Source organism: Hyperolius riggenbachi, chromosome 3 (assembly GCF_040937935.1).
Source record: "Hyperolius riggenbachi isolate aHypRig1 chromosome 3, aHypRig1.pri, whole genome shotgun sequence".
NCBI lineage: Eukaryota > Metazoa > Chordata > Amphibia > Anura > Hyperoliidae > Hyperolius > Hyperolius riggenbachi.
In genome coordinates, this window is record NC_090648.1 from 465,569,069 (window position 1) to 465,583,341 (window position 14,273).

At 42.1% G+C, this 14,273-nt stretch overlaps 1 protein-coding gene across 1 annotated transcript in view; it reads left to right on the forward strand.

The window, feature by feature from the left end:
* The window catches only part of ST8SIA1 (ST8 alpha-N-acetyl-neuraminide alpha-2,8-sialyltransferase 1), a 128,610-nt gene extending 123,777 nt beyond the window's left edge, over positions 1-4,833 (forward strand). The window contains exon 5 of the mRNA XM_068273035.1: positions 3,252-4,833. Coding sequence (XP_068129136.1) covers positions 3,252-3,741 — 490 coding nt within the window. The 3' untranslated portion in view covers positions 3,742-4,833. The remainder of the gene's footprint in view (positions 1-3,251) is intronic.
* The last annotated feature ends 9,440 nt before the right edge of the window (positions 4,834-14,273 follow it).

A 14,273-nucleotide genomic window follows, 5' to 3' on the forward strand; every position in this document is an offset into this window, starting at 1 on the left:
TGAAAGAGGTTACAAATCCAGGAAAAGTGGGTGGAGCATAAAACAGCCAATCAAATTTCAGCTATTCATTTTTAATGGGAAAATTTAAATTGCGGCCAGTCTTAGACTGTTAATCGCAGGGTTCTCAAACTTGGCACAGTCGGTCATTGGGTGAATGAGATTAAGAGTCAAGAAAGTGGGTGGAACCTACAACAGCCAATCAAAATTCACCTGTTGATTTTCAAGGGGAATATGTAAATTGCTGCTATTCTTACACTGTTAATGTAATGAATAGCAGAGATGCCGCCGCGCGGTCTGGCGGTGGGGCGGCTGTCTCCGCATTCAGACCGGCGGTTTCCGCACAGCAGCATGCGTCTGGTTTGCCTGGGCCTTCTAGTGCACACAGATGGAGAGCTACGCGCGCGCACGCTAGAAGGCAGGCCCTTTATGCCAGCAGTAGAGGTATTAGCTGATCAGGACAATCAGCTGATTCCAGCGGAGCTACCGATTGGCTGAGTGGCTGGGGGCGGCGCTGAGGAGCGCTGGAGTATATATAGATCTTGCTGGTCAGTTGCTGGTTGTCTGCCGTTGTGAATACTTACGTGTGAGCACTCAGACCTCAGTCATTTCAATGGGAATATACAAATGATTGATACCAAGGACCCCAAAGCTCATAAACTTGGCAATTGAGAGACTATATGTCAAGGTTAGAAAAAGTGGGCGGCACCAACAACTACATTTTTTACATGGGAAAATATAAACTGCAACCTTTCTTACACTGTTAATGGCAGGGTCCCCAAACTTGACACGGGTGGCCACTGGGTGACTGGGATTAATATTTCGAAAGTGGGTGGAGCCTACAACAGCCAATCAAAATTCACTTATTGATTTTCAAGGGTCATATTGACACTGCTACCATTTTTACACTGTTAATGGCATAGGCCTCAAATCTGATACAGTCAGTCATTAGGTGACTGGGGTCCAAATTCACTAAAGGGGATGGAGCCACAAACAGCCAATCCGATTTGTTAGATTGATTTCAGCTATTCTGTTATTGGCAGGGTTCTCAAACTTGACACAGTTGATCACTGGATGACTGGGATTAATATTCAGGAAAGTGGGTGGAGAATACAATAGCCAATCAAAATTCACCAATTGATTTTCAAGGGGAATATTTACATTGCTGCCATTCTTACACTCTTAATGGCAGATGCCTCAAATCTGGTACAGCCAGTCACTGGGAGACTTGGGTTTAAATTCTGAAAAGGGGGCGAGCTACAAACAGCCAATCAGATTTGTTTAATTTCAATGGAAAAATTCAACTTATTGATGCCAAGGACCCCAAAGCTCATAAACTTGGTTATTGAGCGACTGTGTGTCAAGGTTAGAAACCTCCAAAAACAACTAACTTTTTACATGGGAAAATATAAACTGCAGCCATTCTTACACTGTTAATGGCAGGATTCTCAAACTTGACACAGTTGGTCACTGGGTGACTGGGATTATGATTCAAAAAAGTAGGTGGAGCCTACAAGAGCCAATCAAAATTCACCTATTGATTTTCAAGTGGAATATTGAAACTGCTGCCGTTCTTACACTGTTAATGGCAGAGGCCTCAAACCTGCTACATTCAGTCACTAAGTGACTGGGGCTCAAATTCACTAAAGGGGCGGAGCCACAAACAGCCAATCCGATTTGTTAGATTGATTTCAGCTATTCTGTTATTGGCAGGGTTCTCAAACTTGACACAGTTGATCACTGGATGACTGGGATTAATATTCAGGAAAGTGGGTGGAGAATACAATAGCCAATCAAAATTCACCAATTGATTTTCAAGGGGAATATTTACATTGCTGCCATTCTTACACTCTTAATGGCAGATGCCTCAAATCTGGTACAGCCAGTCACTGGGAGACTTGGGTTTAAATTCTGAAAAGGGGGCGAGCTACAAACAGCCAATCAGATTTGTTTAATTTCAATGGAAAAATTCAACTTATTGATGCCAAGGACCCCAAAGCTCATAAACTTGGTTATTGAGCGACTGTGTGTCAAGGTTAGAAACCTCCAAAAACAACGAACTTTTTACATGGGAAAATATAAACTGCAGCCATTCTTACACTGTTAATGGCAGGATTCTCAAACTTGACACAGTTGGTCACTGGGTGACTGGGATTATGATTCAAAAAAGTAGGTGGAGCCTACAAGAGCCAATCAAAATTCACCTATTGATTTTCAAGTGGAATATTGAAACTGCTGCCGTTCTTACACTGTTAATGGCAGAGGCCTCAAACCTGCTACATTCAGTCACTAAGTGACTGGGGCTCAAATTCACTAAAGGGGCGGAGCCACAAACAGCCAATCAGATTTCTTTGCTGGATAAACTGCTTCCATTCACACAATTTTGATGCCAGGAACTTCAAAGCTCACAAACTTGGTCATTGAGTGTCTGTGTGTCAAGGTTACAAAAACTGATTGGAGTCAAAAACAGATTTCCCCGTGAAAATATAAACTGCAGCACCTTTTTCACTCTTAATGGCAGGGTTCGCAAATTTTGCACAGTTTGTTACTGGGTGACTTGGATTAATATTCAGAAAAGTGGGTGGAGCCTTAAAAAGCCAATCAATATTCACCTGTTGATTTTCAAGAGGAATATTAAAATTGCTGCTATTCTTGCACTGTTAATGGCACAAGCCTCAAGCCTGGTACAGTTGGTCATTGGGTCACTAGTTTTCAATCTTAAGAAAAAGGGGGCAGAGCCACAGACAGCCAATCATATTTGTTTTTATAGATGCCAAGGGTGGGGGGCAGGACGATGTGGCTAGCCTCTGGGTGCGTAATTATTTGACGAAGGTTCGCCTCGGGTACACTTTAAGCACAACTATTACTTTTCCAGTCTTTTTATTTATTTATTTTTTGCTTGTGTTCTAACTTTTTTGAGACCTGGTGCTGGTGTCAAATTCAAAATGAGCAAATCTTTTTTCATAAAAGAATGAAAGTTCTAAACATGATGTTTTCTTGTTGTACAATATTTTATTAAATGTGAGGCTTAAATGTTACTTTTTCTATTTAAGGTTGTATCTCATACCTTTCTATCCATCCATCTACTGTATCTATTTATTTATTATCGTTCTGTGTCACTTTTGATATAGAATTATTGCACGGACCACGTTTGGTGCAGCCAAGAACAAAGAAGGAGGCAGATAGCAATTGTCATATTGAGGTTTGTTGGCCTCCGAGACAATGAAACGTTAACAGATTTGGTTATCTTGCAGGTTCCAGAACTTGTTGTGGTCCAGAAAAGCATTTGTGGAGAGTCTTAAAGTGTACAAGTCCAGCTATGTCTACATGCCAGCCTTCTCCATGAAACACGGGACTGAGCCCTCAATTCGTGTCTACTACACCCTGGCCGACTTTAGCACCAATCAGACCGTCCTCTTCGCTAACCCCAATTTTCTGCGCAGTGTTGGGAAGTTTTGGAAGTACAAAGGTGTCCATTCAAGGCGCCTCTCTACGGGTCTCTTCATGGTCAGTGCAGCACTGGGCTTGTGCCAGGAGGTCACAGTCTATGGGTTCTGGCCTTTCCAGATCGACTTGAAAGAGAAACCCATCAGCCACCATTACTACGATGATGTCCCCCCGCTTTTTGGCATACACTCCATGCCTGAGGAGTTTCTGCAGCTCTGGTTACTCCACAAAACTGGAATCCTAAAAGTTCAGTTAGAAACATGTGACACAGCCTCTTCCAATCAGAAACCTCACTGAGATGACCTGCTGAGACTGCAAGCTGTAAATTCAATTATGTTTTTACTCTTGAACGTGAAACATTAGAATTTTTTTTTTCTTCTTTTTCAGACCTGCTTTTGTATTGTGCCGATATTTCACATTTGATGAGGTCCCTGAGGACAATAGAGAGACCAGTGCGCTAAATTTCGGACCTCGTTTTTCGAAAGTGCCAAAATTGTCTCCCTGTTCCTGGACTGTCTTTGGAATTTGCTGATGTACACAATCTTTAGCGGACTTCATTTTTTAAACTATTTTTTGGGCTGCTGACTAGAGACTTTAGAAAATGAATGTAGTTTTTCTAAAAGCAAAAAAACTGAAAAAAAATGTCCAAACCAGCTTTTTTTAATTTAATGTACAGACTGTTGGGAACTTTAGATCTGTGATGCCTCCAGCAATGAGCGCCTTGCATGGGGCGACATTTTTTTTTTTAATGTAAACGTATATTTTATTTGATTTTGTTTTGGGTTTTTTTATGTGCAGTTTTTTGCCTTTGATGTTTATTTGTACGGAATGCAGGAATGTATCTGTGTCCAAGCATGTCCGCTCTTTTTGTTTTGCACATGCCGGCGGTGAATGAAGGGAGAACTTTTATTTTTATCCTGTTGGGGGAAAAGCTTGGAGGAGAATCAGTGGAACTTGTTTTCTGCAGAAAACATTGGGACATGAGGTTGTGTGTGTCAGATGTCCCCTCTAGTGCTGCTCTAGGCCAGGAGTGGTATTTAGGTTTTCACGCACCAGAGATTTTGACATGTCAGCTAGGCACCGGTAGGAAGTATCTTATTGGTGTCAAAACTTGCATCAGGGCTGTGGAGTCAGTACAAAAATCATCTGACTCCTCAGTTCATGAAACCTCCAACTCCAGGTACCCAAAATTGTTCCGACTCCTCGACTCCAACTTCTTAGTCTAATACTTACCAGTGCTGTAGATTTGGTACAAAAATCATCTGACTCCGACTCCTCAGATTATGAAACCTCAGACTCCAAAAACCCAAAATTGCCCCGACTCCAACTCAGTCTAATATAGGGGTTCAACAAAACACAGAACCTGACTGACTAGTAATACACAATAAATATCCCTGAACTGGGACTAAAATTTAACTTTTATTATTTCTCATAAAATTGGTAATTTCAAACCAAATAAATAAGAACCAGATGTCTGAATAGGAGACTTGCTCAGGAGACCAATATAATGGAATGGACAAGAGAGCTCTAGTTTGAAGATCTCAGAAACCTCCCTAGCAAGTCTAAAGTACATATAAAACACTACCCCCACCAAAAACCCGACATGTTTCACTTCCCGAGGGAAGCTTTTTCAAGGGAACTATACATAAGTGCTGAGTGCCAAACGTGCTAAGGTGCAAATATATACAATCATAACATTTCAGTACATCAAAAATAGCAGCATGGCTATATGATAGCAGCCAAACGAACAACTCCTCAAACTGGTCCTTTTATACGATCACTAGGACCTCAGGGAGGAGCTAAGTCACCTGACATACCTGCCTACCTTTAGAAAAATACCTATTGGTCAACTTAGCCATCAATCATTCAACTCACCAATGGGAAGCCCTTCCTATACCTAACATATAAAGATATAATCCTATAAACATACCTCTTTTCACTCCAAAAATACCATTATATCTAAGCGCACAGTAGAACTATTTCGCCTGTCCCATTCGCGCTGTAGCCATCTCACCAGAAAGTATATTTTAGCCCAGATCGTATTTTAGCCCTTCTGATTGGTCTAAACTGGGTCACATGGGTAGGCACTCCCTGATGACAAAGGGGAGTAAGCAAGATGACATCATATGGAGACATAGCGGTTCCATTGGCTGGGGAAATAACAGGAAGAACCAAACGCATTCCCATTCGCCCAGCGCCCGGTAAGGGGCGTGGACGGAGCGTCATGACAACGTAGGCTCTGAATAAACATACGGAAGTTCTCCGCACAGTATGCCCACACCGCCCACTGTTTATACGTTGCTAAGCAACCCCTCCGAGCCAGCATGTAAATATCTACAACGAAGTAATGCGCTATTCGTAATTTAAGCCGAGGCTTTCTCCGCAAATCGAAGCATTTATTTAGGTGATGCGCATATAATATAATAGAAGCAGATGTAAATCTTAACTGTATCCATTGAAGCATACCCACATTAATATACAAGGGGAAGCATACCATACACTATAGGTATATAGGTCTGGACGCAAAACTGCCTATATCACGCATCTCACAAATCTATAGGATCCAGGTATAGCAGATGTCAGGAGGGATGACAATGAGATCCCCCCCCCCCCCGCAATTGGACCACCAAGGTAAAAGGTAAGTATCAGCAGGACAAAGTCACCATTGGAACCACAAAGAGGCAGATTCACTTGAACCAAGACAGAACATTAACATCAGGACATTTTATACCACAAACATATATATACAAAGCATGTTAAAGGGGAACACCCCTGCGAAATAATTAATAATGAAGACAATAAAACCAGCTCTAAAAACATCCCAGGATAACAACAGCCCAATCAGACAAAGGGGGCATAAGTAAAACCCTCATTTAGACCATCTGGGTTAAGAGTACCCAGTCTATAGATCCACTGGGCTTCCAGTTGTCGCAGTTTAAGATCGAGATTACCCCCTCGTGGGCCCATCACCCACTGTTGTATAACCCAGAAACGCAGAGTAGAGGGGTCCCCATCATGTTTTTCCAGAAAATGCCTGGCCACTGACGTATTCCTTTTGTGCTTAATGTCACCTAGGTGTTCCATAATTCGTGTCTTAACAGCACGTGTGGTTTCTCCAATGTATAGTAATGGACAAGAACATTTGATGGCATATATTACACCCTCTGTCTCACAATTAAAAAAATCAAAAAGGTCAAAAATCCTACCATTTTTGGGTGATACAAAATTTTTTGGTTTTACTTATGCCCCCTTTGTCTGATTGGGCTGTTGTTATCCTGGGATGTTTTTAGAGCTGGTTTTATTGTCTTCATTATTAATTGTTTCGCAGGGGTGTTCCCCTTTAACATGCTTTGTATATATATGTTTGTGGTATAAAATGTCCTGATGTTAATGTTCTGTCTTGGTTCAAGTGAATCTGCCTCTTTGTGGTTCCAATGGTGACTTTGTCCTGCTGATACTTACCTTTTACCTTGGTGGTCCAATTGCGGGGGGGGGGGATCTCATTGTCATCCCTCCTGACATCTGCTATACCTGGATCCTATAGATTTGTGAGATGCGTGATATAGGCAGTTTTGCGTCCAGACCTATATACCTATAGTGTATGGTATGCTTCCCCTTGTATATTAATGTGGGTATGCTTCAATGGATACAGTTAAGATTTACATCTGCTTCTATTATATTATATGCGCATCACCTAAATAAATGCTTCGATTTGCGGAGAAAGCCTCGGCTTAAATTACGAATAGCGCATTACTTCGTTGTAGATATTTACATGCTGGCTCGGAGGGGTTGCTTAGCAACGTATAAACAGTGGGCGGTGTGGGCATACTGTGCGGAGAACTTCCGTATGTTTATTCAGAGCCTACGTTGTCATGACGCTCCGTCCACGCCCCTTACCGGGCGCTGGGCGAATGGGGATGCGTTTGGTTCTTCCTGTTATTTCCCCAGCCAATGGAACCGCTATGTCTCCATATGATGTCATCTTGCTTACTCCCCTTTGTCATCAGGGAGTGCCTACCCATGTGACCCAGTTTAGACCAATCAGAAGGGCTAAAATACGATCTGGGCTAAAATATACTTTCTGGTGAGATGGCTACAGCGCGAATGGGACAGGCGAAATAGTTCTACTGTGCGCTTAGATATAATGGTATTTTTGGAGTGAAAAGAGGTATGTTTATAGGATTATATCTTTATATGTTAGGTATAGGAAGGGCTTCCCATTGGTGAGTTGAATGATTGATGGCTAAGTTGACCAATAGGTATTTTTCTAAAGGTAGGCAGGTATGTCAGGTGACTTAGCTCCTCCCTGAGGTCCTAGTGATCGTATAAAAGGACCAGTTTGAGGAGTTGTTCGTTTGGCTGCTATCATATAGCCATGCTGCTATTTTTGATGTACTGAAATGTTATGATTGTATATATTTGCACCTTAGCACGTTTGGCACTCAGCACTTATGTATAGTTCCCTTGAAAAAGCTTCCCTCGGGAAGTGAAACATGTCGGGTTTTTGGTGGGGGTAGTGTTTTATATGTACTTTAGACTTGCTAGGGAGGTTTCTGAGATCTTCAAACTAGAGCTCTCTTGTCCATTCCATTATATTGGTCTCCTGAGCAAGTCTCCTATTCAGACATCTGGTTCTTATTTATTTGGTTTGAAATTACCAATTTTATGAGAAATAATAAAAGTTAAATTTTAGTCCCAGTTCAGGGATATTTATTGTGTATTACTAATATAGGGGTTCCCAAACGTTTTGGGTCACGGGGTGGGTCAACATACTTCAGACTGCTGGGGGGCTTGAGTATACATAAAATGATGTAGAAGTCTTTGTGGGCCAGACAGTGAAGCATACCCAGGTGACAACCTGCAGTCCAATTAGACAGTATTGTCCAATGATGTGGAATTTGATTGGAAACCAGAAAATTACTGCTTTCTGGCTTCCATGTGGATGGGTGGTGCCAGCACTGCTATTCCATACGCAAACCACCAATATTTAAAGATGTAGCGGTCCACATCTATAAGTAATACATTTTGTGTGTGTGGGGGGCCGGTAAAAAGACTCGGGGCCACATTCGGCCCACAAGCCTTAGTTTGAGGACCACTGGTCTAATAATTTCCAGGGCTTTAGATTTGGTAAAAAATCATCCGACTCCTCAGATTATGAAACCTCAGACTCCAGGTACCCAAAATTGCTTCAACCCCGACTCCAACTCCGACTTCACAGCTCAGGTTCGCATACCATACACAGCCTATAGTTTCATTTTTGTCACCAATGGCTTTTGTCATATTTATTGTATGGTTAGGGCTACTGGTAGGGTTTGGGAGATGACAGGATCATTTTAGATGACAACTAAGAGTTAGGTTAGTATAAGTTTTAGGTTGATAGTAAGGCCAGTGTAAAGGTGGGCATTAACGATACAATCCCATTGCTGATCGGAAACAATCGTGCCCATTAACAGCAGAATTCTGGCTAACCAATTTGATCAAGATTAATGGAAATTATTTGCTTTTTGGATTGATTCCATTGATTTGATTGGTTAGCAGGAATTCAGCCAGTAATAGGCATGACCAATCCTTTCAGAACAACTACTGTGGTGATCAGAAATGATTGGCTGTGGGATTGTATAGTTAATGGCCACCTTAAGGTATAAAAGCAAGGATGAGGGGGGGGGGGGGGGGACATAAGGTTAATTTATGATATTGGAGGATAGTATCAGGTATGGGGGGAGGTTAGATATCAGACGGGAGTAAGAATAGTATAAGGTATAGGGTGTGGGTGTATTAGTGGTAAGTAAAGGATAAAATTAGTTTGAAGCACAGGTGTCGCAGTCCAGTCCTCGAGGGCCATATCCATGCCAGTGTTTAGGATGCACTGATAAATGGAGAAATGTGTTCAACTTGATGATCCACACCATCCCTCATTCCGTCCCATCCATTCATTTTGAACTGTGCCAAAAAATATAGTGAGGTTAGTGTCCAGTATAGGTAAAGATTTGTGTCCAGTAGAGGTTAGTGTCCAGTATAGGTAGAGGTTGGTGTAGGTCAAGGGTATGCCAGTGTATATTATAAGGTGAAGCTGAGATTAGGGATGAGGCTAGTGTAGTTAGTATGTGTATGTATTGGGTATGTGTTGGGCATGGAGAGAGGTTAGTTTCAGTTATAAAGTAGAGGTAAGGCTAGTGTAAGTCTGGGGATAGTGTAAGGTATTTAGTGGGGATAATGTGACGTATAGTGTTGAGTGGGGAAAATGTAAGGTGTAGTGTGGATATAGTATAAGACTATGGCCTCGATTCATAAAACTGCCTGCGAGCGGGGAAAGTCGAGCGGGGAAACACCGCTGTCGGTATTTCCGCCTTCAGGGTGGTAATTCATAAAAATTTAGCTACTTGTGATATACGTGCGGAGATACTCCGCTGTAGGCAGGCGTTAGGCTGTCGGGAGACGTGCGGAAACAGGGGAAGCAGGCGGAATCCCTCCGTGCGGTGTTCTCTCTGCAGCTGCTTGGGAGGTCTGTCCCATTCACTGCAACGGATTCCGCACGCTTCTCGCCACATCAGAGGTAGCGGTAATACCCGTCCGCATACCGCTACCTCTAATCTTTATGAATTGACATTTGTTACTGTTGCTGTGATAATCACCGCGCAAGGCGGTGATTGATCACTCTGCTCGCAAATGTCGGCTTTTCATGCGGAAAAAGCCTTTATGAATGCATATTTTGGTGTGTGGTCGGTAAAGTGACCGTTTTTTTGCATTTCCGAATGCGGGAATGCTTTATGAATCGAGGCCATTGAATGGGGATAATGTAAGGTATAGTGTGGGGATAGTGTGAGGTATTGAGTGGGGATAATGTAAGGTATAGTGTTAGGTATAGAGTGGGAATGAGGTTAGTGTAAGGTATAGCGTGGGGGTGAGGTTAGTGTAAGGATAGTGTGAGGTATACAGTAAATAGTGTAAGGTATAGGGTGGGAATGAGGTTAGTGTAAGGTATAGTATGGTAATATTAGTGTTCGGTATAGGGAGGGGTTAGTGTAAAGGTGACCACTAATGATACAATTTGCTGAACAATCGTTTACGAACGATTCTTTGCATGAACAATCAGAAATGATTGTGACCAATAATGGAAAAAAATCTCCTAACCATTCCAATCAGGTTAATTAAATCAATTCAATTTTCGGATCGATCCCATCAATCTGTTTGGCTTGGTTAGGAGATTTGATCATTTTTTTCAGATTGTTCATACAAATTCAGAAAATTGTATTTTTAGTGTCCACCTTGAGGTAGGACACAAAGGTTAGGATAGTACAGAGTGTTATTATAGAGTGAGGATAATGTTAGTGTAAGGTATAAAGTCAACGTTTGGTCGATATAGTGTGAGGATGAGTTTTGCAAGGTAAAGTTACTGTATGGTATAGGGTGAGGTTGCTAGAAGGTAAGGTTGGGATAAGGTGGGGGATTAGGTTAGTTTAGAGAATGGGGGGAGGGCTTGCTTTATATAGAATGAAAATTAGCCTTTAGGGTCGGGTTAGTGTAAGGTGTATTATGTAATAACCTATTTCTTAATGCATGCAAGTAAAATGCTGCAGAAAAATGTCAGTGTTATACTGTAATCGTGGTACATAGTTTGGTTGGAAAAAAGATATCCAGCAAGTTCAACCCAAAAAATGTCACTGTTCTGAAGCCAAACATATTCCAGTTAATCCAGGGGAAAACGAAAGACCTTTACAGGCTTGGACCAATCAGCATTTCAGAGAAAAATTCCTTCATGACTCCAGATGGCAGTTAGATAAATCTTTGGATTAACTGCCTGGAATGACCTAGTAATTATAGCTGTGGATGCCCTTCAATGCAAGGAAAGCATCGAAGCCCCCTTTAGATATAGAGCAGATGATAGAGTTTGCCATAACGACTTCCTGAGGTAAAATATTCCAGATTTTAGCCACTCACACTGTAAAGATCCCCTTTCTAAACAAAAGACAAAAACATTTTCCTCCATACGCAGATCATGTCCGTTGTACAAGCCTAGGGAGAAAGCGCATCTGCCAAGCTTTTGTGTTGCCCTCTGATACTGTATATTTATACATATTTAGGTCATATCTCAATCGTCCTTTTTTAGTTAAATAATCCCAGTTTGTCCAATCTTTGTTGGTAAGTGAGACCTTCCATCCCCCTGATTAATTTAGTTGCCTGTCTTTGTACTCGTTCTAGAAGGTCAATGTCCATTCTATAGCGTAGTGCCCAAAACTGTATCCCATACCCCAGATGTGGCCTCACAAGTGATTTGTACAGAGGAAGAAGTACACTAGCATCTTCTAGAACTAGATTTTATTTCCCGATTTTTGCTTTCCAGAATTTTATTTGCTTAAGCTACTACTGCTTGGCATTAAATACTGTTGTTATTCCCAAGTCTGATGATTCCAGCTGTATGCCAAGTGTTTTATATGGTACTCTGCCGTTGGAGCATCCAAGGCGCATGACTTTATTTATCAACCTTAAATTTCATCTGCCATGTGCCTGCCCATATAGCCTTGTCATGATTCCGTGATATGAGGAATCACAGTCTTCTGGTTGCCCAACATGCAACCAGTAGAATCACATTTGGGGAAGTAACGTCCCCTACGGTCTTTGAGGTACAGGTGTGGTCGCTTCTCCAAAAGAAAATTACATTTTTCTAATTACAAAAATCCCCAAAATATGAATTTTTTGTCCCCCTCAAACGTGGTGGAAAGGCATGTAGCTAGTGACCAGAGACACCCAATAAAATATATAAAAAAATATAAATAAAAAAAATCAAACAGTTCTTAAAATGAAAGTAACCGCTTTATAAATAAGGACAAAAAACGCCACGTTTTGTGGCCTGAAGCCACTTCCTCAGGTAAATAAGCCTTGTCCATAGCTGTATCTAGCTCAGAGCATGCATGCCGGGAGCTGTAGTTTGTAGTTGTGTGTGCATCTCCCGCTGGGGAGATGTACATACTACAGCTCCCAGCATGCATTGCGGTGGGGAATGAGCTTCCGACGCAAGTCCTGGCTGCTGCAGAAGAGATGGCAATGATAAACGGGCCATAGGTAACCGATCGCTGCCTCCAAACCCCCTCCCCCACAGTGGCTCCTCACCGGCATCTCTTCTCCATGGCAACAGAATGCACTGATATCTTTGGGTTAGCAATGCATCAGTACAGCAATCGGCCATGAACTGTCCCTTATGGGATCAAGTCCTGATCTTTGTGGTAAATATAATTTTTCCTTCTTAAAACAGAAGGTATTTGCAATAATTCAGGTTTAAGTGAGCAAGTGAGGTTTCCCATGATGCATCACTTCCAGATATCCAAATCGTCTCTTTGTGCCCCTGAAGCCAGGCTCACATCCAGAACGGCTGGTGTATAGAGAGGCTATAGTCTATAAATTTTATAAGCAATACAACAGGCCTACAGACGTTTTGTTTCTCGTCAGTTCCTGGTATGAATTGAAATGGTTCTAGGGATAGGGCTTGATTATAACAACAGCATAACTTTACTTCTGACTGTATCACCAGCATAGTCCAACCCGTGAGTAAAGAAGCATAATAACTTCACCTCTGTGTCAGCAGTATAGTCCCACCCCTGATTATGGCAGCAGCATCATTTCTCCACTGAGTCAGCAGCATAGTCCCACCCCTGATTATGGCAGCAGCATAACTTCACCACTGTGTCAACATCATATCCCCACCCCTGAGTATAGCAGCATCATAGTCACATGCTGTGTCAGCAGCCTAGCCCCACCCCTAATTATGGCAGCAGCTTTAACTTCACTTCTGACTATACAGCAGCTAACCCCCACCCATAATTATAGCAGTAAACCCTGGTTAAGGCAGTAATATAACCCCACTCCTAACTATGGGAGCAGCTTATTTTCACTTCCGATTACAGCGTAATCTCTCCCCTGATAATGGCAACAGTGTACCCTCTTCCCTCAATATGGCAGAATAACCACACCCCATTATGGTAGCAGTATAGCCCCACCCCTAATAACTGCAGCAGCATTTTTCCATCCCTGAACATGTCAGGAGCATAGCTTTATGTCTCATTATGGCAGTGCCGTCGCCACACCCCTGATTATTTCAGAAACATCGCCCTACTTATGATTACAGCAAAAGTATAGCGTTAAGCTATTGCTTCAAGTTCCCTTTCACTATAACTTTATGTCTGCAGTAGGTAGGCAGAGCTTGGAAGAAAAGCATAGAGATCTCTCTGTCAGAGTCCCTGTTATAAATAATAAGTCTGTGAATAAGCTGTCTCACATAGAGAAGAAAGCACTGCTGTAAGGCGGAGGCTCCCTGTAATGGGCATGGTGTGATGTAATGTCAGGGAGCTTTGTGCATGCCATTGGTTGTGTTTGGTGAGTGTTAGCGGTGATTGTATCCTTTTTTTAACGTATTGCACGATGTTGACTGGATGCTGTCTGCTTTTCTGTGTTATACATGCACTGATACAACAGAACACATTAGTTGGCAATAGGGTGATGTTCCTCCTTCCTGAGGGGGGGCCACACCCAACTTTCCAGATCTCCACCCCCGCGGAGCTCAGAGCTCTCTCCAGCTATTGGCGAATGCGGCTGCACGAGATTTGTGGTAATAATAATAATCCTAACGCATGCTCGTGTCATTCGCTTCATTTTCATATGTAGATAAACTACAGGCAATAATCGCACCGCAGAAGCTTTGCCTAAACGACAACCTTTTTTGGTATTATGTAACCGAAAATGTGAATTATCCTTCAATCTTACAATGTATAGAAACTGTTAAATAAACACTCCATTGCCAAGAACTGACTTTTTCTGTGGAGTGAAAATTAAAAAAA